General features: G+C 46.8%; 2 protein-coding genes across 3 annotated transcripts in view; one reads left to right on the forward strand and one right to left on the reverse strand.

Annotated features, from left to right (window-relative positions):
* abcg5 (ATP-binding cassette, sub-family G (WHITE), member 5) overlaps positions 1–6040 on the reverse strand; it is a 33748-nt gene extending 27708 nt beyond the window's left edge. Inside the window, exon 1 of the mRNA XM_028820835.2 lies at positions 5823–6040. Coding sequence (XP_028676668.1) covers positions 5823–6040 — 218 coding nt within the window. The remainder of the gene's footprint in view (positions 1–5822) is intronic.
* abcg8 (ATP-binding cassette, sub-family G (WHITE), member 8) lies at positions 537–24480 on the forward strand. Of its 2 annotated transcripts, none has more exons than XM_051919549.1 (13): positions 537–628; positions 6888–6992; positions 7118–7265; positions 7343–7581; positions 7664–7796; positions 8153–8422; positions 10337–10505; positions 16187–16282; positions 16525–16724; positions 21223–21299; positions 22762–23029; positions 23614–23741; positions 23917–24480. In XM_051919549.1, exons 1-13 carry the CDS (start codon positions 584–586, stop codon positions 24052–24054), a joined length of 2016 nt encoding a protein of 671 aa, XP_051775509.1. In that variant the 5' UTR covers positions 537–583; the 3' UTR covers positions 24055–24480. The 2 variants fall into 2 exon arrangements, with proteins under 2 accessions (XP_051775509.1, XP_028676669.2); XM_028820836.2 differs by lacking the exon at positions 537–628 and adding an exon at positions 6019–6159.
* The last annotated feature ends 589 nt before the right edge of the window (positions 24481–25069 follow it).

Genomic DNA, 25069 nt, shown 5'->3' on the forward strand with positions numbered 1-25069 from the left:
CCTGCATCTGGATTTTTCTGTGCGTACGCATATTCCCTGTTTTGTGCTTATGCCATGTTATAGTGTGAGTTCTACGCACAGCGTTATACATGAGGCCCCAGGTGACCACTGACAGAGATGCCAGCCATCTCCTGATTATAGAGGAGTGTGAAGGTAGAAGATAGTGAAGGATAGAATAAAGAGGAAGAGTTTAGAGGTTAGAGTCAGGAGTGTCTGCGTCCTTTGTCCTTTTCCGAGTCAGTAAGAATTCAGGGTCTTGGTGGTGATTTAAAAGGGGTGTTGCAGGCTAAAGAATCTAAAAGAGGGTCCAATGGAAGTAGTCGAGGATAGGAAGGGATGGAACTTTTCTGAGAATCGCTCTTCCAACAGGATGTATGAAATGAGAAAATGGAGCAAAGCAATTTAATGGAAGAACAGGAGATGTGAGACTTAACTCTGATGGCCTCCTCATTGTTCAGGACATCCTGGAGATCCTAAAATCTGTGATTTATAGAGGGGGGATGGGGGGTGGGGATGGGGGGTGGGGGGTGGGGGGTGGGCTTGGACATGGCCTGAAGACATCTGCCGGTAGGCCATTCAAACTATGCTGATCGGTTTGGAGAAGCTCTCTGTTATCATTCATAAATCTGTAAGGGTTATTATTTATTGTTATTTTAGTGTATTTATAGTTCTATTTGGGACATATTTTGGGAGGGTTTGTAAACAGTTATTTGGACTTGTATTGTTTTTATGTTTATATATTCATATTTTTTCGTTTATCGTCATTTGTAATTTTTCATGTATTGTGAGATTAGTAGGGAATTGGTGTTGGTACTCCTGTTTCTCCAGTTGTTCCTGCCGCTGCTCCAGAGATGGTAGTGTGAAATCATCATGTGTTTGGTTCGGTTATTTGAAAGCAGCATTACAACCTGGTATGGTGGAGTGGTCACAACTCCATGAGTCACGTAAAGAGCTGAGATGAGATCACAAGGAGCCAGCATTGGTAAGAAAATTGAGTGTGACGTGAGAAGAACAGAGAAGTCATATAAAGGGTTGAAGGAGATAGACAGGATAGCAACTATTAGATAGATGGATTTTAATTTTAGTATAGTAGGCAGGATAGATAGATATGTAAGGCACAAATAATACATAGATAGATATGTAAGGTACTATATATATATATATATATATATATATATTATATAATATAGATAGCTGAATCCCATAAAATGCCAAAAGGGACTCTGCTCTGTTGGGCCCTTGAGCAAGGCCCTTAACCTGCAATTGCTGAGCACTTTGAGTAGTGAGAAAAGCTCTATATAAATGCAAAGAATTATTATTATTATTATAGATATGTAAGGCACTATATACAAGATAGACAGATAGATATGTAAGGCACTATATAATAGATATAGATCTTTATTTATCCTAAAGGGAAATGTAGTTTCTGCGGTGGGTTGGCACCCTGCCCGGGATTGGTTCCTGCCTTGTGCCCTGTGTTGGCTGGGATTGGCTCCAGCAGACCCCCGTGACCCTGTGTTCGGATTCAGCGGGTTGGTAAATGGATGGATGGATGGAAATGTAGTTTTTTGCAACAGCTCAATAATTATTATAACAAACAACCCCCACCCCTCAAACACAAACAAAAATGACAAAAAGAAGAACATTTCTGACCTGGCTGATGATAAGAGAGCACTCGCCCTGTGGTTGTTATAAAGGAGCCCCAGTGCCGTTTCTTGACACACTTTTGCTGAATGATTGACTGGCTGAAAGTCCTCGGTGTTGCTGTGTCACTGAGAGGATGTGCAGCTTTGGTCATAATGGCACTCAGTTTTGTCTTCCTTCTCAGTTTCACTGCTATATCTAGCAGGTCAAAAGTGGGTCCCATATCTGATTTTGAATTAGTTTTGCTTCTGTTGGCCTCTCCTGAAGTGATGTTACCAGCCCAGCACACCATAGTATAGAATATCTGGCCATCATGGACTTGTCGAAGATGTAAGGGAGGTCGCTCCCCACATTAAAGTTGCACAGTCTGCTAAGAAAGAAGAGTCAGCTCTGCACTTTGTTATGTGGTTCCTCCATGTTATGAGACCAGTCCAGTAATGACCCGGTGATTAACAGAAGCCTGGTTTCTACAATGCCATGTAAACCTTTATTCTGGTTAGAGAAATCCAGTTATTGGTGTCGGAGAACACATGTAGGTTGCAGTTATGTGGCCATGTAAACCCATAACCAGGTTACAGTTAAGGAGTTTGTAGTCTGTGTGTGTCCATTGCACTCTTTTCACCTGCCTGTCTGTTATCTTCGCACACACTGTCGGCAGCTTCGGTTAGAAGAATCCGCAAAGATAAATTTCCTGAGGAAAATGTTCGACTGATCTCATTATTCCATCTCCTAGTTGAAATAATCTGTATCAATATTTCAGAAATTGTTTGATGTTATGTTAAAGAGCTGAACGTACCGTGCTAATCTCAGGAGCAGCACTGGTGGGGGAACACATCAATCGGACTCCATTTGGCACATTACGTTTACCTTTTAACGTAACAAGTAGCTTACCTAGCACATTACTTATTTCATTGAAGTTAAAGTGTCTGCATTACTATCATCCCGGCAGCGCTGCGTGTAAGGCGAGCAGCACACTTACCGGTCTGACGCTCCTTTGCAAGGCTCAGTTACGCAGCCAAACAGAAAACAGTGTGCTGCATGCAATCCGGAAAACAAAAAGCTGTTAATAGAATGTGAGTTTAGCTTTAATCCTAGTGTTTGATGGACAGTTAATATTTAGAAAGAGTGAGATCAGGTCTTCATGCTGAGAATCATCGGTGGCTCTTGACTTCACAGCATACGAGGGGCTAAACTTACTTACAGGGTGAGCCAAAACGAAGTACCGCATTTCAAACGTTTATTCTACAAAAATACTACAAGATAAAATAAATTTCATTACGACTCAAGAAAGGGTATACAAGATAAGATTTTTTCACTGTGTTTTAAAAATGAGGTCTTCTAGGTGGTGGCCATCATTAGCGATTCACTCCTCGAGACGATTTCTGAACGCTCGCATGACTCATTTGGCGATTACGTGGTGAATAGAGTCCTTGAGGACTTCAAGGTTTTGAAGCCGGTGTGTGTAGACCTTCAACTTGTGAAAGACCAACAAGGATAAATCACATGGAGTGAGATCAGGTGACCCGACATCTCCCTGCGTGGCGATCAGCTTCCTCGGAAACATCGCCCGTAAAACTTGCATGGATCTGTGCGCTGTATGAGCTGTTACTCCATCCCGTTGAAACCAGGTATGCACCACATCCATTTGTTCCAGTTCTCTAGCATTTCAATGTAATGTTGTGAAGTGACGGTGACCGTTGCTCCCCACTCCTCAAAAAAGTTAAGGGTGTACAATGGCAAATTCTGAAACGGCGCACCAAACTGCCATACGCTCACTGTGTAGGGGTCTCTGATGAAGTTCACGAGGGTTGGTTTCAGCCCAATAGCGAAAGTTTTGCTTATTTACGCAACCATTCAAATGGAAATGAGCCTCGTCAATGCACATGACGATGACATCTCGATGAACGGTTTGCAGAATGTTCACACACTGCTCTCTGTGGCTCTCCCAGTCTCACTCCGTGAGTTCCTGCACTACCATCATTTTGTATGGATGGAAATTAAGGTCCTCATGCAAAACCCTCCTCAAAGACATGTTGGAAATGCCGGAGGCAGATGCAGGTTTGTGCGCTGAACGTCTAGGAGACGGCAAAATTGATGCCCTTACAGCTTGGATGTTTTCAGGCGTTCGTTCGGCCTGGAGATTTCCTGTTCAATGTTGTACCCGTCTGTCGAAATTTAGCCACCCACTGAAGAATTGTTTTCTGATTTAGGACTTGGAATGCTGAAGTGTGTTTGGAAGGCGCGTTGCGTAGCGATGATGGATTCGTTATTTTTGAAGAACGCTTCCCTGCACCGGACCAGGGCACATGGCCGACTGAAAACTACAAGGGATCGCCTATCAAAGGACCCCCATCCCAACCCACTCGGCTGCCTCCACCTCACGCAATGACCTGGAGAAATGTGCTACTTCAGTTTGACTCACCCTGCATAAAACACAAGATAATCATCGCAGACGTCATTGCTCGTTTTCAGAGACACATTGACCAATGATGACTTAACCTTTTTCTGCACAGATGAATGACGTCAGAGTGTTTTGCCAAAGGAGAATTCCATAGGTGTACTTGATGATGATTTTGAAGAAATCGGGTTTCTTCCTTAACTGAGTTACTCCCCTTATCCCAGTTTTGTGTGTGCATGTAAATGGACAGATTGATGGGGACCACCAAGAAGTTGTAGTGAATCACCACCTCCACATCCAAATCCACTCCCTGAATTGTGACCAGGCGTGGAGGCTCTCTGGTGTGATGAAAGTCCATAAGCAGTTCCTTGGTTTTACTGATGTTGAGGTTCTCTTTGCACTTCACAAGGTCCTCCACTGGACTCCTCTCCTCTGTCTCCTCCTTCTTGTTAACAGACCCCATCAGCACAGAACCATCTAAGAATTTCTGCAAGTGGCCTGACCCGGTGTAACATTTTCAGCCTGTGAGAAAAAGGTGGCCGGCCGGTGGTCAGCTAGATGATAGGAGTGAGCAGTCACATCAAGAGTGATCAGAAAAAGCCACCAGTGGCAGTGCGGACGCAAGAAAATAGTGAGACGACAGGTCAGGGAGCCCAGCTACAAGCTAAGAGCAAGAGGGCAGTTTGGATGGCAGAGAGGCCTTGTGCCGAGTGATCACAAGGATGGCAGTGAACTGGAATGTCACCTTGTGTAGCAAGTGACAGAGGGGTCACACAAAGAGCCGAGGTGAGGAGCCTTACATGGACAGAAGGAAAAAGGACAGAGAAGGTCACCTTCAAGTCGGACTTGGGGGGCCGTAGGAGCTGCAGGTTTTTGTTCGTCCAGTTTCCTGATGAGATGTCGTCTGTTACTGCCGTTAAAGCTGCTGCTCCTCAAGCTTCATTTTATTTGTCTCCACCTTATTGTGGTCGCTGTTTTTGAACTTACTCCTCATTTACAGTAAGATGGCAAAGGAGCCAGCAGTTCTCCATCTTACTTGTCCCCATTTACACCTGTGTGTGTTGGTCATGAACTCTCGGATTCATTAAGATGTTTAAAAGAAAGCAAAGCAAGTCAAGCATTGAGAATTGCTAATCAGCTTCAGGATTCAAATCAGTTGGACGAGAACCTTCCACTGAAAAAAATCTGCGATCTAAGAATGACCTGACATGGCAGAACAAGAACACTCCGAAGCCACGACATTCAATAAGATCTGAAACTGGCAGGGTTACGTATGTCATTAACCAAAAACGGCAGCCATTACGCTTCTCCGGGTCTGACTTTGCCTACCCCTGACATGGAGCATCTGAGGACGATGACGAGGGTCATGCAGGGGCAGCAAAGTTCATTGATGTTCTGCTGTCCAACATCAGGAATCAAAAAGCAAGGTGACGCAGAGCAGGGACACAGGAGAGGGGGAGTCGGAAGATGTCAGAAGACCCTCGGTGAGGTCATATGGCCAAGGTAAACACAAGTAATAGCAGTGTGACACCTGGCTGGTGGGTCACAAGCAGCAACTGAAAAGAGGGCAACGTGATGCCCCCCCGTCCTTGGCCAAACTGACGATCGGGGCGCAGTGCTGGTCATGGCCGCCTCACACCAGAAGGACACAGAAGCAGCGATGTGGTGACTCAGCTCGCCTGGCCATCATGGCAGCTCCCTGGTGGTCACTCTCAGCCCACCACCTCGTAAAAACACACAGACAAAGCCCTTCCCCGTTTCCCAGCCCCTTGGCACTCACCTCACCGAGTAGGACACGCGGCTGACGCTCAGGCTGCAGGAGGGCCGATTCCCCGCCGTCCCCGGATGACAACGCCACTCTCTGTTACTGCGGAGCTCCAGGTCGTCCTTGGGGGCGTTTGAGCCGTCCATGCTGCAGGAGCCTACTGCGCCACTCTTTGCTCTGAAGCTCCTGTTGCCGCTGCGGCGCTGCTTATCGGGTGGAACCTTTGCCCCCATTTAGAGTCTGAAAAAGTGAAACCAACTCGGCCAGCTGCAGGAGTGGCGAGCTCAGGGTGAGTTGCCTGTTCGCGGACAAAGCCAGCAGACGTCCACACAGCATGGAGCCCCCTGCCTGGGTAAGTGAGCTGGGGGTAAGGTGTCGTTGTGGAAGTGGGCACAGGGAGGGGAGAGTTGGGATGGCTGGCGCAGTAAAGCTTCACTGTGGCGTGGACTGACGGGCATAAATCAAGTGAGAACAGTACATGGTGGTTTGCCTCATCCACAGCACACAAAACAAGTTGCGTGCTGGGCAGTCCACTCGCTGGGCACATGCCAGTCCAGTACAAAAATATAAAGAAGTGGGACAAATGTACTTTCCATTCTTTTATTATCAATATCTGCTCATCCAGTTCCTGCAGAATATCTTAGAATGACTGAGCATGACAGGGTGGGATGCCAGTCCGTGTAAGGGCACACTCATATGTACAGTGCCAATGTAGAGTCGCTGGAAGGAGTGACAAAAAGTCGAGCAACTGGGGGGATCAATCAGATGCCACACAGGCAGTGACCAGGCTGGGGTTTGAGGTCACAGAGCTGTGAGGCAGTAACACCAACCATGGTGCCACCCGAGTGCAAATCCAATGTCGGGCACACCAGTATGTAGGAAAACCTTTCACCCTGCAGGCTGCATTCTGGGCAAATTCCCTAGAAAAGAAATAATGTGTGAGAGACAAGACCACCGAGTCCAGGAAAGGGTCACCTGTGGTCAGCAGATGAAAGATGAGGCTTCATGTGTCTTATGAAGAATGGGCACCCTGTCTTGGTGGCGTGCATGCCACTTATGTGCTTCTCTCTTGGTCTTCAGAGGTATCGGGATGGGCTGTTCGCTGGCCCCGATGAGGACAGCAGCTTGTACTTCACCTACAGCGGGGCACCCAACGTTCTGGAGGTCAAGCAGCTGCACTATCAGGTGGGTCCCGCTCCATGGCCAGTGATTGGATATTTGGATGTATTGTAGATAATTTCAGCTGGCATCCGTGTGCCTGATCACAAAGCTGGCACCCTTTCTGAGCTAAAATAATGCTTTCCAAACAGGTCAACATGGCTGCCCAGGTGCCATGGCACGAGAAGCTGGCCGAGTTCCGCATGCCCTGGGAGATAGGCAGAGATGACGTGTCTGTGATCGGGAACCTCAACCTGAAGGTGCAAAGCGGCCAAATGCTGGCAGTCATTGGCAGCTCAGGTAAATGTGGCAGCCTCTCCGGTGTGGACTGCCAGCCCCTTTGCTCACCCTCCATGATGGGTCTCGTTTATTCACAGGCTGCGGGAAGACCTCCCTGCTGGATATCATCACTTGTAGAGACGAGGGCGGCAAGATTGCATCTGGCGAGCTTCTGATCAATGGAAAGCCCAGTTCGCCTCAGCTGGTCAGGAAGAGCATTGCCCACGTGAGACAGTCGGACCGCCTGCTGCCCCACCTGACCGTCCGGGAGACGCTGACATTTGTGGCGAGACTGCGTCTGCCCGTTCACTTCACCGACAAGCAGCGGGAGCAGAGGGTGGGCACCAGATGATCCTTAGTGTTCAGCGTGTAGTCGGGGGTGCGCCTCATGCTGACCACTTGTTTTCTGCTGACCGCAGGTTGAAGATGTGATTGCCGAGCTGAGACTGCGCCAGTGTGCGAACACACGGGTTGGCAATGAGTACATCCGGGGTGTTTCTGGTGGCGAGAGGCGGCGGGTGAGCATTGCTGTGCAGCTGCTGTGGAACCCAGGTGAGCGGACAGAGTGCCCACACCGGAGTTCAGAATTACTCTGGGCAGCGTGCCCTTTATGGTTGTCTAGTGCCCAAAAGTGGGCCTTCACTATATGCCAAGCACTCTCTGAAACCTTCACGGCAGCCTAGTAGGTACCTCTGTGCACCGTGTGCCACACTGCAGCCTGTTCTCCGGCTCTCTTTGTCCCTCTCTCCACTGTCTCACTGTGTCGCGCCAGCCATTTCCAGATTATGCGGTTTGTCTCAACAGTCCAGCATAATGGCGCTCTGGTGCCCTCCTCCTTCTCTCCAGGGGTTGCAGACAAGCCAAACTGTTGTGCCACCATTGATTGACTTGAGATTCTCTACTTGCAGGGATCCTCATCCTTGATGAGCCGACCTCCGGACTGGACAGCTTCACAGCACACAATCTGGTGATCACGCTGTCCAGACTGGCGAGGGGGAACCGCCTGGTGCTCTTGTCGGTCCACCAGCCTCGCTCTGACATCTTTCAGCTCTTCGACCTGGTGGTGCTCCTGTCCACTGGGTCAGTGGCCTACTGCGGGGCAGCCAAGGACATGGTGCCCTACTTCACCACCCTGGGGTATCCCTGCCCTCAGTACTGCAACCCGTCGGACTTCTACGGTGAGTCTGAGGCCATGACAGGCCGCCTTGACTTTGTATCCTACTAGGAATGCTCACGCCATTAAGTGTTTTCTTTAATTTATTTCTTGATCTGCTTCTATAAAATGCTGAGGTCTGTCTGTCACGCCATTACTAGAGAACCACTGAAGCTAGAGCCTTCATCTTGGTCTTAACCAGGGGTGTCCATCTCAGGTCCTGGTGGGCCGCAGTGGCTGCAGGTTTTCATTCTAACCCTTTTCCTAATCAGTTCTCACTGCTAATTAACTCCATTTTAATAGTCCAGTTTTGAAGGATTCAGTCCTCTGAATTGATTCGTTTCTTCATTAAATGGCAGCCAAACAGAAATGAGATGTGAAACGAGCTGACAGATGACCAGCTACACTGGAACGTCAAACTCCAACCAGTTTCTTAATGAGAAGCCGATTCTCGCTGTTAATGAATATCAGGACTTGTCGCTGCTCTCGTTCTGCCACAGCAGACTGTTGATTTTCTGTTTTTTTAATAAGACCACTGTCAAGATGTTTTGGTGACCTGAGCAGACCAACATGGCCGAGACCTTCACCATTATTTATTTTCAGGTTAGCTGGTCTTGTTTTGTGTCTCGTTATTGTTTGGCTGCTCATTAAAGAAAAAGAAACAACTAAGGGTCTGAGTCACGTCAACTAAAACGAAGGCAAAACAAGTTAATGGGCAGTAAAAACGGCTCAGATGGTTAGAATGAAAACCTGCAGCCACTGCGGCCCACCAGGACTGGAGTTGGGCACCCGTGGTCTCAATTCTTTATTTATTTGTCACATACATAGTTATAGAGGACAACACGCAGTGAAATGCATCTTTTCGCATACCCCTTGGGGTCAGAGCGCAGGGTCAGCCATTGTACAGCACCCCTGGAGCAATTGAAGGTTAAGGGCTTTGCTCCAGGGCCCAGCAGAGTAGCATCTCTTTTGGCAGTGAATTCGAACCGGCAACCTTTGGGATGCCAGCGCAGATCCTTAGCCTTGGAGCCACCACTCTTATAATGTGATACAAGCATCAAATGTGGCTGGCGGTAATGTCTCCAAAATTCTTGGGGTTCACGTCTTAACTGATTTAAGAAGGTGACATGGCAGACAGAAAAAGAGGAGCCGCAACTTCTGCTGTGTGTAAAGCAAATTGTAAAAGCCGATTACATGACAAGATGAAAAAGAAAGACAGCTGCGGCATCCGCTAAACGTCAAGCACATGTGGCGCGGCAACCTGCTGGTGTTGGAACCTTGATCTTGGGCGGAGCGGTGATCCGCTTGCTTTCTAGTTTTAAAACATTTTGTTATTCATATTTTTTTTTCGTCGTGTAACTCAATGTTAGTCCTTTGGGACCATAATGCAATGCACGTTTCAGGGACCTGTCTTTTTGTGTGGCTGTAGTGACTCAGTTTTTCACATGGCCCACTCGTCACCCCCGTCCAAGGTAGCTTGACTTGAAAAAAGTGTATGGCGTGAGCGTGAATAAGGATTTAGATTAACAAAGATCGAAACAGCAGTCATCTTCTAACTAGTTACCCAGTTTGAAGTGCAGGGAGATGGTACCCTTCCTGGCAGCTTTGGGTAAACGGTGTGCCAATTAGAGCTCAAGCTACACGATACTGACAGCATCAGACCATGAGGGGTGCGACTGCAGTAGAACGAGATCTTTAAAAGCCAAAGGTGCCAACTGCAGAGTCGTGTTGAGGTCTGGACGGGGTCTGTGTCTGTGTGTGGTAAGTCTTCAGCACATCGGTGGGCACGTATGTGTCCTGTCTGCCCAGACTCTACAGTTGGGTACCGGATGGAAGGACAGATGGACATTCTTACAGATAAAATTGCATGAAGTGGCCATGGCACAGGCAGCGGCCACAAGAGGTGAAGCTCTGATGACTCTCGCTGTCTTCTTTGCAGTTGATCTGATCAGCATTGACAGGCGCAGCCGAGAGCAAGAGGCCCAGTGCGAGCAGAGGGTACGGGAACTGACTGTCCAGTTCTGGGATAAGGTGAAGGACACCGATGACTTCATCTGGAGGCCCACCGAGATCAACGGTGAAGATTCAGCTTCTACCAGTGATACCAGGTAGGGCAACAGAACAGACGGCTCCACGCTGGTTAAGAAGATCAGGATGGACAGGCTCTGGTTTTGGTGCGTCCTCCATGTTTATGAGCCTGAAGAGGGCAGGATGCTATGCCATACACTCACACGGTCACTTACTCAGTACCCGGTCAGGTCCATTCAAACCCTCTTTATTTTACACAGGAGATTCCATATACTGCAGCTCTGCACAATTCCTCAAAGTTGGATGTGTGGTGACACCTGATTCTCAGTGGAGCTCCGCTAAAGCCGATGTCACTTTGCACAGCTTCTAGTCGGGTGGGATGTCAAAAATGATGAGTGCCCTGTCTGATGATCTCATCCCCTGAGCATGTTGAAGTGATCACAGGGAATGTCACATTTGATGACAGCAGTTGTTCATCTTGCGGATTGGGCGTATCAGATTATACGAGAAGAAACCGCAGGGAAGAACAAATCAGACAATGCTATGAGGACTTTCAAGCATAGTTTCACATTTGCAAAGCGTTGGACGTTTGCCACTTCTGACTGTCAATAACTTGCTTAAATATAACAAGTACAAGAGAAGTTTAACTTTATTTTCAAACCCATGGTGCATCTCGAACATAACAATACGTTTTGCTAATATGGCTACAACACACAGGGCCAGCTTGACATCTGGGCACAGTGGGCCCACAATGTTTCCGAGGCCTGTCTATGTTTTGTTATTGGAACAGGGGCCCCAGCGCACTGCTTTGCCCGGGGGTCTATGATGCCATTAAGACGGCCCTGTCAACGGGCAGTCCGAAGATGTATAGCGGCCCGTCTCGAAACATTTCAGGGAACGTAATCACTGTGTCATGGACTTGAAACACCGCGAGTGTCCTGGAGACAGTCAGACCGTACCCAGGGGTTGGCGACCCTGAGAATACCCGTTAACGTCATTTAAAAACACTTAAACTAACTGGCTTCAAAAAAATCGTGCAACTTGGGATGCTTCCTTTGATATTAACGCACTATTTTTGGATTTTTCTTCAGCGTTCAATACTATACAGCCTCATATACTGATTGGGAAATTAAACAGTATGAATGTAAACCCATTTATCACACTATGGATTCAGAACTTTCTTTTAAATCGTTCACAGACAGTTAAAGTTCAGGACACTTTTTCAAAAGCTCTTCATTCAAACACAGGAAGTCCACAAGGGTGTGTCTTATCACCATTACTGTTTACTCTGTACACCAGTGACCTGAGACAGAACAATGACCACTGCTCCATTATTAAGTATGCGGATGACACCATGATCATAGGACGCATATCTGGGGAGGATGAAAGCCACTATCTAAATCAGGTGGACTGTATGGTAACCTGGTGCAATAAAAACTCTCTCACTCTGAATGTAACAAAGACCAAAGAAATGATATTTGATTTTAAGAGACAGAAATCTGTATGTTCACCTATTGTAGTTCTGGGAGAGGAGGTAGAAATAGTGAATGAATATAAATACTTAGGAACTTACCTAGATAACAATCTTAACTGGAATACAAATACAAAAAAATTATTTTCTAAATGCAACCAGCGCTTATTTCTCCTCCATAAACTCAAACTATTTAAAGTAGACAAGGACCTCATGTTGTCCTTCTATCGTAGTATGATCCAGTCCGTGATCACTTTCAGTTTCATTGCCTGGTTTAATAGTCTGACAAACCAAAACTCAAAAAAGCTCCAGCAGATTACGAAGTATGCAGCTAAAGTTATTGGGGCTGATGTAGATGATTTGACTAGTGTGTGTCAGAGGGCAATGCTAAAGAAACTGGAAATCATCTCCACTGATGACAGACATCCATTACATGTAGAACTAAACTTCAGTAAATCAGGAAGGACAGTTGCTTTGAAAACCCACACAAATCGCTCCAGAAACTCCTTTCTTCCTAGTGCCATACGACTTTTCAATAAGAAATATCGGAGATAATGTTTAAGGTTTTGATATATATCCTGTAACCTTTTTTTTTTTTTTTGGTATAGATATGTTTTATCTAACTGCCTTACCTTAACCTTTCTTATTTTTATTTGTCTGTTTTATTTCATTCTGTCTGTTACTTGTTATTAGATGCAACTGAGAAGGCAAATTTCATGTTTTCCTGTGTAAACATGACTAAATAAAGAAACCTAACCTAACTTCCATGCACCTTCTAGTGATGCGCAAAATAATCCTCTGTCGTGATTCAGTTCACCAAAATGATTTGAGTCTTTGAATCACCGATCCGTTCACTTCAGTATATTTGAATTTAAAATCTAGAATTGTAACATAACAGTGTAACAACTTTAACCACCAAAAATATAAAAAGCAAGCAACAAAATAATAATAGTAATACTCCTCTTTATTGAACTTTGACAATAAATACAATTACAACAACAAATAGAAAAAATCGGGACTGGTCCCCCCGAGACTTTCTCGTATACTCAGATATGGGGATGGATATTTGAAGAGTAAACTGTAGGACAATGATTAGATTTTTAGATTATGTACATTAAAGAACCATCAACTACTAATCAAATTAAATCAATAATATATTGAACAATTATGATAAAAGTAAAGTTGAATAAATCAGACAACACAGCTACATGAATAAGAGGTAAAGTACCACTTCAGAAATAGCTGAAAAGTTGATAGAAATCTACGTTTTGTACCAAACACTTGTAAGCAAATTTGGTTGAACTAAACGAGCACGTACTCAAGTTATCGTGTTTACACACACGCGCACACACAGACATAATTCCAAAAATGGTATTTTCGGACTCAGAAGTCTAAAATACAGTCGATTCTGGTTAATTGGACCACCTGTTAATCGGACCAGCCGCTTATTTGGACTGAATCCTAAAGTGCCGAAACAGATCATATTACATAAGCCTAATATTGTTCGCTTATTTGGACCAAAATTCCGTTTAATCGGACCAAAGAACGTGACAGAGAATAAGAAAAAGAAGCCACAAGTCGCCCGCGGAAAGTGGATGTAAAGCGGGTCAGCGACATCGGGAGGATCCCTGGGCTCCCCAGGAGAATTTATGCTTTTTATCAAAGGTCAGGAAGTCGGAAAATTTGTACCAAGTGCAAACCTGTGGGGGTGAACATGCCTGCCCTTTCTTTCCTAAAACGGACTGCCCAGTAGCCGGCGACATGAAGTCGAGCGTAAACAAGAGTGTCCGTGCAAGGAATTCCTTCCTGTCAATAAGGATTAAAGTTTACACAAGAAAGCTTTTGCTTCAATTGTTGCTCGAATTGCAGCGAAACACATGACAGCATCAGAAGACCAGGAAAGTGATGATGATGACCCTAATGAGTTAGTGCAAGTGACAACACAGGATGCCAGAAAATGCATTGAAACTTTGCGCCGCTATTTCATGCGTTAGATGTTTGTGGTGATTTTGTTCAAGTGCAGTGCGTCAACAGAATGCGTCAGATCACACTAGACAAGTTCTTCAAACATTGACTGGAATTTGGTAATGTAACCTTTTTTATTGTGCTTCGCATCCTGAGTGTCGTGTAGATCGTTTCGAAGAATTTGTAGATTTCTTTTTCAATAAATAAAGTTGTAAGCATCCGTACATGTACATGTACGTAGTTCTTGTTTGTATGTTTGCCATATGCGTGTGGAGCACAATTAAAGTCATAATGACATTTTAATATGTTACTTATAGCATGTCCCATCTTGGTTGCACATGTATAGGGCATGTTCCTGTAAGCGGACCAGCCGGTTATTAGGACCAAAATGATCGCGTCCCGATGTGGTCCGATTGAGCGGAATCGACTGTATCAAGATTTGTCAAAATCGAATTTTTGGACGATTACAATACTTTCCCTATACTTCGAAAACAAGAAATTAAAAGAAAAGAACCAAACAAACAGAATCTTAGAATAGTGCGCACACCATGATAAAACTGAGAGAACATTGAAGTATGCCCGAATAAAACTAGTTTCAGGTTTGGATGAATCTCTCACAATTTCCTTCTTTTCTATCCCAGTCTGCCATACACACATCATCAGTGAGGTGAACTGCGATGCAGCGTACTGCGAGTGTCATGTCTGCAGTTTGTGAATGAACTTGCAAAGCTCCTCCAGACCAGTAGGGAGCATACCGGTTCATTCAATCAGTCTGTGTGCCGCGACAGTCAGGGTGAAGTGATCAATGGGCGGTGCTTGGTGTCATCTACCAAGGCAGTCATTGGCTAGTTGTCGTCGTGACTGTTTTGCTGAAACAATTTACTGATCAGCTATTTCCTAAGCATTGGCGATCCTAAATTGTCCCTAGTGTGTGTGTGCGTGTCCTGTGGTGGGCTGGTGCCCTGTGCTGGCTGGGATTGGCTCCAACAGGCCTCCCGTGACCCTGTGTTCGGCTTCAGCAGGTTGGAAAATGGATGGATGGAGCTATTTCCTAAAGACCTTTAAGTGAAGTTAAGATGATAGCCCCGGACTGTTGTAGAATGCAATATAAAATGCAGCGTGCACTGTGCATGCCTCAAAGAGATTCATTCTTTAGTGTCATTGTAACAGTACATTCATTCAGAGACCGAGACAAAACAACACGTTTGTTCGTTCATCGCACGTCACTATCACCTGAAACTGTTGAGGTGCGACTCTGATGCCGGTATATGGGTCCTTGTATAGAATATATAGATATGGATTACCGTACATTGGTGCCTTATCATTTCTTTAAACGGACCGTTTTAATGTAGTCATTGTCACAACACGTGCACATGGGAGGCAGTCTAAGGGCTCAACTGGGAGTAAGATGCAGAGACAGGGGTTGATGAACGGTACTGATGCCTTTCCTCTCTCTTCCACAGACCACCACAAGGAAAGACTAGTTAAGACTCCACCCACTTCCTCTGTTCCTCCACGCCCTCATGTCCACCCGAGATCCCACCCCTTCTTGTCCTCCACCTATAAAAACCCAACTCTTTACTCTGCTAGTCAGTCAGGATCTGCTCATGCTCATGTAGTAGTACTGCCATTACTACTGGTGGACTCCCCAACACATTATCTTGTTTCTTGTAATGCTCCACATTGTTGTGTTAGAGGCACCACACGACACACTCCTCTTTTAACTGTTGTGTTTTCCCTGAGTAAGTGTGCAGTAATGTGGGTGCTCTGCGGAGGCTCTGCAGCTCCACTCTGCGGCCCTTTTCTCTTTTTCCCGTTCTGTTGTGTCTGCGAGGTCCAAACGGCCCTCATCCTTACTCCTCACAGTGGCCCTCCGTGCAGCAGACGAGCATTTGCTGGTGGTCACGTACTTCAAACTGCTTTGATTTGGTCGAGGTGACTTGCTGGGGATGTCCAACTCGACGACTGCCGCTGACTCGATGAGAATCGCTACAAGTGTCGTGTCATGGCACACGTTTATTCTTCCTTGTAATTTCAATCTTTTCTTAGTTCACCATTTTGTTTTCCTGTTTCTTCGTTCAGCCTGGTAATGTAGAAATTGCCGGTGTACACTGTAGGCCCAGCTGTGGGCTGCTTCTCTGACACTTGGTTTTAGGGATTTTCTTGGCTGTTTAAGTGACCCTGTGAACCCCACCGTTCCATCACTGACCATGTGCGTCTCTCCTTCTGTCTTTCCCAAGTGTCCTCAACCTGTTTATCTGGGAAGAAGCTGAACTGGTCCTTTTTCAGAGATGTCTGCTTAACTCTCCTTTTTGTCATCTGTAGTTCCACCTCGAAGGCTCCCGAGGAGGTCATCAATGTTCCGGCCAAATCCAAGGACCAGTTGCCAGGAAGCCTGCAGCAGTTTTCCATTTTGTTGCGGTAAGGGTGCAAAATCGTGAATAACGGCCAGCTGTGACTCCCTCCCCACGGCGGAGCAAAGTCCTCATCACAAGAATTCTCCACGGGACAGAGGAGAAGACCTCCGAATTGAAGTGTCCAGACTGCCCCCATTGACGGTCTCTCTGTTGATTAGGATTTTGTTTGCTTTGGTTCACATAGTCTTTGCCTTGTTGTCATCTTGTACGTGAGGCTGACCTTTTTTTTCCATTCTCTTTCTGCAGACGCCAGGTCTCCAATGACTTCCGAGACCTGCCGACTCTGCTCATCCATGGCTGTGAGGCTCTGCTGATGTCCCTGCTGATTGGCTTTCTGTACTTTGGTGCTGGTGACACCAAGCTGTCCATCCAGGACACCATAGTCCTGATGTACATGATGACAACTCTCACGCCATTTGCTGTGGTCTTGGATGTCATTGCCAAGTGTGAGTTTTTCGTTTAATGGGCGTCGTAGTATTTCTAGGAACACGCAAACCTGTCCAGCTAGACCAGTAATGGCGAACCTTTGAGAGACCGAGTGCCCAAACTGCAACCCAAAACCCACTTATTTATCGCAAAGTGCCAACACGGCAATTTAACCTGAATACTAACTAAAACAACTCGTACATTAACACACAATCACAGCGCTTTCAATGATACAAACAAACAACTTTTCATTGAAAGGTAAACGTGCTTTTGAACAATTAATGTGATTTTTGCTGTTGTGTGCATGCTGATAATTTGTCTAACCTCGGCTCATACTTTGTAAGGTTGACAGCAGCACTCAGGTCAACCGTTAGTCTGTTTCTGGTGTCAGATTTGATCAAATTCAAAGCTGACAAGAGCCGCTCACAAACATAAGATGATCCAAACAAAGCAAGGTAAGCAATCCCAAGTGCTTCCGTTGACTTAAAATTACGTGGCAGAGAATTCCACACTTTAAGGATTTCATTTCCAGAACTAACTGTGCTGTCCGTTGTCATCCCTTCTATCTTCTCAAGTGTTTCATGCAGGTCTTCCCCATTAACCTCCGTTCCCGTTCTCTCTCATTTTTTATTACGGGGACGTGGATCAGGTGTGGCGATTATCAGATCCCGGCAACAATTACAGATGTGGACGACTCCTCACCTGTGCACTTGAGAGGACCGCCCGCACCATAAAGCTCCCGGGAATCGCTTCGGCCGAACTAACACACACCCCATAAAAATAAAAACCCGTGAATGCGCCCGATTATCTTTTAAAACTGGCCTTTTCAATTCTGAGCTGTGGACCCGCTATACCACATCCCCTCCAACCCTACCACGGGAATCGCCTTCGCCACAGACTCAACAGGCTGCCGTCCGCGCCGCATGTGAGCCGCCCGCGGAGGAAACGCGCCCATTGGGCTGCTGGGCAGAGGGGCGTGTGATGTGAGAAATGTCCTCCAGCGCATGTGGAGAGGTGGAGGGGAGCAGCCTGGCCCCGCGTCCCTCTGGCTTTTGTGACAGATAGAGACACTGTCGACCCCTTGAACCCTCAGACCAGACATCAGACACCAGATAAAAGTCCAGAATGATAATTTATTATAATAATAAAGTGCACAAAGCACCCTCCTCTCCACAATACTCATCCTCTTTAATAAAATCCCTGCGTGCGTCCAGGTGTCCGTGTGTGGGTGTCTTCTGGTGAAGTGCGCATGCACGGGGCACGGTGCGATGTGTGATATTACTGTCAGAGAAAGTTACAGGCGTTTAACGGAAATACAAACCAGTATTACTGCGAGAGGAAATTAAAGGTACACCATACAGTGACACATATTACAGCCACATACAAGCCAGTATTACTGTCAGAGGAGATTAAAGGCATATTACCGACGTACAAGCCAGCGGACGTACAAGACAGTATTACTGTCACAGAAAATTAAAGGCACACAATACACGGCGGCAGCCCACGAAGAACGGTCAGCTCAGCAAGTAAACATCAACAAAAGAAAGGCTGAAAGACAAAGAAAAATACGACCAACAAAAAGAATGAGGTCCTACTGTTCTAGCGCCCGTTATTGTAACGGGCTAAATGACTAGTACAATAATAATAAACTACAATAATTCACAATCCTCCACACTCCCAGACACTTAGCCACCCTACCACCCAGCTCAGCTCTCCGTCTGCGATTTCCCACAATCCTGTTATAGTCCTTGACCCGGAAGTGTTTCACCCTCTCTGTCCATGTGACAGATACAAATCATTCTTTCTTCACCCCGGAAGCACATCGTTCCCCTTGTCCATGTGACTCGGACGTACTTCCGGGGCATAAGGCAAGTAGTCTTTATTCCTCCCTGCAGCGCCTTCTAGCGGGCCCCAAGGTATCCAACAGGGCTGGGGATAAAAACTACATTGTCCAGGATTCCCTGCTGGCATTCGGGGCACCTCCATGCTGCAGGGAGTGCTCCACCTGGTGGCCTGGGGGTATTGGCCAGGATGAAAGGCCGGCCACATATCACACTTTCTAGTAATGAACTCTGTGCTGGGGCGACAGCGCCAGTGCCCACTCTGGCACGCGTGCCATAGGTTTGCCACCACTGAGCTAGACAGTTGGCATCTTTACCCCATCACGAATGTGTAAGCACCCAGGACATTTATGGAAGGCCTTCTGTACTGAATGTGGGACGGCTTCTCCGTCTGCCACCACATTCAAGAGCCGACTTCAACAGCTGAGGCCAGGGCTGTCCGGTCCCAGTGGCCCCCGGGGTTGTAGGTTTTGGATCCAACCAGTTTCACAATCTGCGAGTCGTTTTACCTCAAACTGATCTCATTGTTTAGTGAGCTGCTCTTTTTTATTATTTGATAGTCGACAGTTGTCGAAATTTGGGGGTAGAGGAAAATAATCAGCCATCAATGGCGATAAAACGTTTTAGTTCGACTCTGTTTGCTAGAAGGAAAGTTAGCTTTGTTGCTCTGACCTCAACTTCCTGCATACCCATGGATAGCGAAGGGCAATCAACCTTTAAAAATGGCATCGACGTCTGACAGGAGACCAAAACGAATGCACAAAGCAAAATACTCCATCGATGACGTCTTGCGTGTTATCGCGGAATTGCACTCTTGACTTGTCAGACTCCAATTTTGGTGGAGATTGCAAAGGAAATTGACAGACCAGCATGAGTTGGTTGGTCCCCAGCTGCTCGTGGTGCTGAACACGTTTGTGTAGCTGAGGCTCCTTTAGGAGGATCACCACTTACGATGACATGAGGTACAAACCAGATTGTAGCGCATTGCGACTGCCACCACCGTGTGAAGACAGCCAGGCAGGTGGCCTGCCCCACATTCCTGCTGGCAAACGAGCCGCCCCTTCGCAGACGCTGGCACCACAAATGGAGAACAGACAGTGACAGCTGCCACGGTACCCCAAGTTGTATGTCGATTGATGTGTGAGACGTTTGCTTTGTGTGCTTTTCAGAAAACCGAGTTTTTTTGGAAAAAATATTCAGCCCTCAAAGAGTTAAAGTGAGATAAGAAGCAGCAGGCTTTGCATTGCGACGGCCCATCCAGAAGATCGAGAAAAAAATGGAAAGGATGTGGCATTGATCGATTTAGAGAAGACTTAAGGTAAAGTGTCACGTCAACAGGTCTGGAGGTGCATGAGAGAGAAAGGAGAAGTACGTGAGGATTATCTAGGACATGAGTGAGGGAGTGCTGGGGTAACAGACCTAAGATCCAGTTAGAGGGGGGTCTGCACCAGGGGGTCTTTCTCCAGCTCGTGACCGCTTTGGTCTGGTCACAGGATTAAAGATCAAACTACCTGCTGCAGACATTGTGCTGATGACATCGCGTTGTGTGGCACCAGAAAAGAGAAAGTGGAGAAGAGGTTGGAGGAATGGAGAAGGGCTTTGGAAGTCAGAGGATTGAAGAGAAAAAGATGGAACATGAGAGGTTTAATGATTCAAACGTTAGCCTGCAGGAAGAGCTACTGAAAAGAGTGGACAAGTTGAAATATCTAGGACTAGTGGTAGACCAAGATGGAGAAACAGGTGGAGAGATAACTCCTAGAGTGTGGTGTGTTTGGAAAAATCAGAAGAAGGTATCAGGAGGATTGTGTGATCGGACAAGTAAGGTGAAGGTTAAAGACGGGCGTAAGACCTGCAATGATGTATGGAGCTGAGACGTGGGCAGTAAAGGGGGTGCAGGAGAAGTTAGATGTGGCAGAAATGAGAATGTTGAGATGGCTGTATGGAGTAACAAAAAAAAGGACAGAATAAGAAATGAAACAATCGGGTACAACAAAAGTGGGAGACAAATCTAAGAAAGTACAGGAAAGGAGGTTAAAGTGGACATGGAATGAGGAGACAATGAATATGTGGGCAAAAGAATGATGGCAATGGAGGTACAGGGGAAGAGAAAGCAAAGGAGACGAACCTCATTGGAGCAAAGACCTGCAGCCACCAAGGTCCTCCGGGACTAGGAATGGACACCACTAGTCGAGGCCGTGCAAACACGAGACACAACAAGAGCCGGGTGGTGGAGAAGCTGGAGTCTGTGTCAGCAAGCATCGGGTGCAAGGCAGGAACAAACACTGGATGAGTAACACTTGAGCGCAGGGTGAACACTTTGTCCTAAAACCTGCTTAGTCCAATTCAGGAGAAGCAGAGGCTACACTGGGCACAAGGCAGGAAATAACCCTGGAAACGCAGCCCACTTTAGGAATTGCACGCGTTTGCAGATGTGGGTGGAACACCAACCCACGCAATGGGGAGAACATGACTACTGCTAAGGGATCAGCAGTGTAACTGCAGGAAGAGAGACCCTGTGGCACCCCGTGTGATGTGACCTTACAGAAATGGAGGATCGCGACACGTCGCTGCTCTACTCACCGTCCACCTCACGGACCTTCTCTATAAAATTCCACACATTGGTGACGCATGGCATGGGCCGAGTAACAGTCTTTTTTTTTTTTTTTTGTTCCACCAGGCCACTCAGAGAGGGCGATGATCTTCCACGAGCTCGAGGACGGCATGTACTCCGTCACAGCCTACTTCTTTGCTAAGGTGAGTGCAGTCGTCAAACTCATTACTTGTTGGTCGACTCCTGCAGGCTTCACGTGTCCCTCGGGTGAGTGAGTGCAAAGCCAGTCAGTCAGCGCCATGTCCTTTATCTTGTCATCGCCTGCAAACCGATGAAATCTCCTAGTTGTAAGGGGACTTCCCCGATTGCTACTGTTTTGGCTGTGAGAATGATGGCTGCAGCTTCTTCCCACTTCTCATCAGAGGTTTTGATGTCGATGGCCGTCTGCATCAGTCACCGATCACTCCACTTGTATACTCCCCGGCGCGGCAGAACATCGTCACCATACTGGGTGGCTGGCGACAGAACTTAAATGACACTCCTGTCCCATCTAGTCTGACAGACGTGCAGCCACATTCTTGACGACTTGTGTACTGAACCCGAGGTGAAGAACCAGAAGAGCAAAGGTCTACACTGTTTCAAGGCTGCCATTTTACTAAAGCCTCCAAGAGGAGTTGCAGTGGATGAGAACTTTTAATGTGAAGAACATCACTGATGTTGGGTTATAAAATGCGCAGTAAGCTGGAACTGTGACAGGAGGAACAGCACTGAATGACTCCAAATGGTCGAAAGTGATGAGGGATTAAACACTGGTGAGAAATCTCCTCACTCCAAAGTTGAGCCACTTGGTTTAGAGTACAGCCATCTTAAGGCCTCATCACACTACAGGAATTTTCCAGCCATTTTCAGTCGAAGCCCTCGCTTACTGTACAGATGTGTGCACCTGTGACCAGCGATCATGTAGTGTGACGTCTCCAGGAGCTCAGTCATAGCAAGACTTATAAGGGCCAGTAATGTGTGTACGAGAGTGGACGACTAATGAGCCTGCAGCGCCAAGCAGACAGAGAAGAGCCCAACGAACGAAAAAGAGCAACAGAGCAGAGCAATGGCGGCCTCAAGCAGAGAGAGACTCGAGGACCTTTGAAGCCAGTGCAGATCTTGTCTTTCTCGTACCACAACAGAGTGACAGAAGAATAAAAGATTCTCCGTGTCGTTTGGCAGCCAATATGTATGGACCTTCTGATCCTTTTTACGGTGGAATAGGAAATTTGAAGCCGTTACTTAACTGGTCATCTCGAGGTTTGTTTTCTCTGTGTGACCGTGGAGGCGATGAGATCGGGTGACCGTAATCTTCAGGTGTGGCATGCTGTCCAACTGTGACATCAGCCTTACCCAATGAAGCTAATGGAGAGTGCCCCCAGTGCACCTCGCGGCAGGTCCTCTCCATGGCAGCTTTGGTTCAGATTATAAGAATGAATATGAACTCAATATCACGAATAATCGACTTGTGTTTCTGCCACCGCTGGATTATACATCAGTCCAGTAAACGTTTTAGAAACAACGCAGAGACTCCTGTTGTATCGTAACAAACTGTTCTACTAAGCCCCCGGCGTATGGCGAGCTTGGTGTTATCCCAGTTACAAGCAGGTCTGTCTGCCATTGCAGGTGATCGGAGAGCTCCCAGAGCACTGTGCCTTCACCCTGGTATACGCTGTGCCAATCTTCTGGCTGGCAGGCCTCAATGCAGAGACTGGGCCTTTCCTGTTGAACTTCCTCATCGTCTGGCTTGTGGTGTACTGTAGCCGTGCTATGGCCTTATGGAGCGCATCTCTCCTACCGACACTGCAACTGTCCTCCTTCATGGGCAACGCTCTCTTCACCACCTTCTACCTCACGGGCGGCTTTGTCATCAGCCTAGAGAACATGTGGCTGGGTAAGTCAAGTGTTACAAAGTCTGGACAGGGTGGTACAATTCAGAGGGGGAATAAAGATGGGCCACGTTAGGGACAGGCCAGAGGTGCTTGGATGTGATGAGACCAAGTAAAGAACCTGGACATGATGGACAGAGGAAGGTTAGCATGAGGTAACAGGACAGGCGAGGAGGGAAACGGAGAGGGAGAGGAAGTGATGAGCGGACTAAGTGGCCTTATTGTGAAGTCTCTGATGAGACACCGATGGGCCTTCTCTAATTAGAACTCTCAAGTCCAAGGCGAGATGCTTATTTCAATTAAGGAAGACCAACGTTTCGAGGTATTGTAGTGTTTACTGATCATGGTGACACGTTCAAATTGGCAGATCACTATTTTGTACGTATGCACCTAGAGGCCATCTTTGGAGTGGTGTCTGTGTCTTGGTGCTAGTGGTCAAGATGGCTGACCTGCCAATCACAGAGCAAAACTGAGTCATAGAAGACCGCTACAGCGTGGTGGACTCCTTGGTCTGTGGTCTGACACACAACTTGTGGAAGGTGTCCGAAATGTGGACTGCCCTTCTGATCGGTCTTTTGCTATCTTTCAGTGGCAGCGTGGTTCTCCAAAATCTCTTTTCTGAGGTGGGGCTTTGAAGGGCTCATGCAAGTCCAGTTCATAGGACTGAAGTACAAGATGACGCTTGGAAACTTCACGTTCCATATTGACGGGAGTCAGGTACGTGGCCTTTGAAAATGTACACAAGCTGATGGGTGCTGGACTGACATCTCCTCTTATCCCATCTTGGTAGTCACTTCAGTTCTTATCACACACACAAAAAAGTCAGTCATTACCTTCTGGTAGAAATTCTCCTTTGCCAGGCCAAACCCATGATTTCTGTTGGTTTCTGCAGGTCGTGGAGGCAATGGACTTGAATTCTGACCCACTCTATGCCTGCTACCTCATCTTGCTGGCCGTCTGCGTCGTCTTCATGTTTTTCTACTACCTGTGCCTCAAATTCATCAGGCAGAAGTCAAGCCAGGACTGGTGATCTGCTGGGCTCTCCAATTCCCTGAAGAAGCAATCTGTGCCACTAGATGGCAGCATGGCACCACGCACAAGGCACATGAGAGCATCCAAGACTTGCGCTGCCTGCCGTTTTCACTGATCTTGTGACTGAACGGACTTTGTGACTGAGGCCTGCATGATGATTGGAGTGGGGGGGTTAGGCTGATGGCATCTCGTCACCTCCAGGGTTGTTCATACTGCAGGTCTCACTTTTCCAGTCATTTTGAGAGTGAGTGTCTCTGTCCAGCTTCTGAATGTCAAAGGCACTCTGAAACCTTGGTGTGTAGTTAAAGGGGGGTCTTGATGGAGAAGTGCTACCCTGGCTAAAGTTCCAAATACCAAGTGTGATGGAGGATTCCTGCCTAAATCTTAATTATTGTTTCTGCATAAATATTTCAGATTAAAATGGGCACACAACAGGAAGGAGGTTTCTCCAGTGAATTTCTCACAGATCCAAGTATTCGACGCTGAGGAGGTGTTCTGCTACGCGTAGTGCCAAGCGGTGTGCACGCGACCTTTATATCCTGCAGGTGATGCCGTGAGACTTTGAGCAGGATTTACATCCGTACCGATCTCCTTCAAATAAACCCAAGCGCTACAGCTTGGCCCATCTCATTCAGTCAGATGACAACTGCCCACCGCTTCACTTCACAGGGGGTCTGATCGTTAGAAGAGTTTGGACGAGTTTGTCACATCTATTCATCTCGATTATCCAAAATACCACCAAGACAAGATCTGACGGGCCCCAAAGTCCGACTCCTCACCACCCGTCATGTTACAATTCAGGTTCACCTTTGACGTGGTACGTTGCATCTTTTACCTTTGGCAATGTGAGGCCCTCAGCTTTCACCGGTCTGCTGCTTTACTCCAGAGAGGTTTACCTTTTCTTCTCACTTGGCATCCTGCAGGTTTAATTATTATTACTATTATTATCATTCAACAATCTTACCTCCCGAGTTTCACGTGATGAATTTCAGCATCCAGTAAAGCTCTAAAGA

This window comes from Erpetoichthys calabaricus, chromosome 15 (assembly GCF_900747795.2).
Source record: "Erpetoichthys calabaricus chromosome 15, fErpCal1.3, whole genome shotgun sequence".
Taxonomy (NCBI): Eukaryota; Metazoa; Chordata; class Cladistia; order Polypteriformes; family Polypteridae; genus Erpetoichthys; species Erpetoichthys calabaricus.

Bases quoted from the DNA above. Each gene is read 5' to 3' on its own strand.
- abcg8 (XM_051919549.1), top strand. From the start codon at position 584: ATGCTGATCGGTTTGGAGAAGCTCTCTGTTATCATTCATAAATCT. The intron at 7,797-8,152 runs GTGAGCGGACAG...CTCTACTTGCAG, and splicing joins GCAGCTGCTGTGGAACCCAG to GGATCCTCATCCTTGATGAG. The intron at 16,725-21,222 runs GTGAGTTTTTCG...TTGTTCCACCAG, and splicing joins CTTGGATGTCATTGCCAAGT to GCCACTCAGAGAGGGCGATG.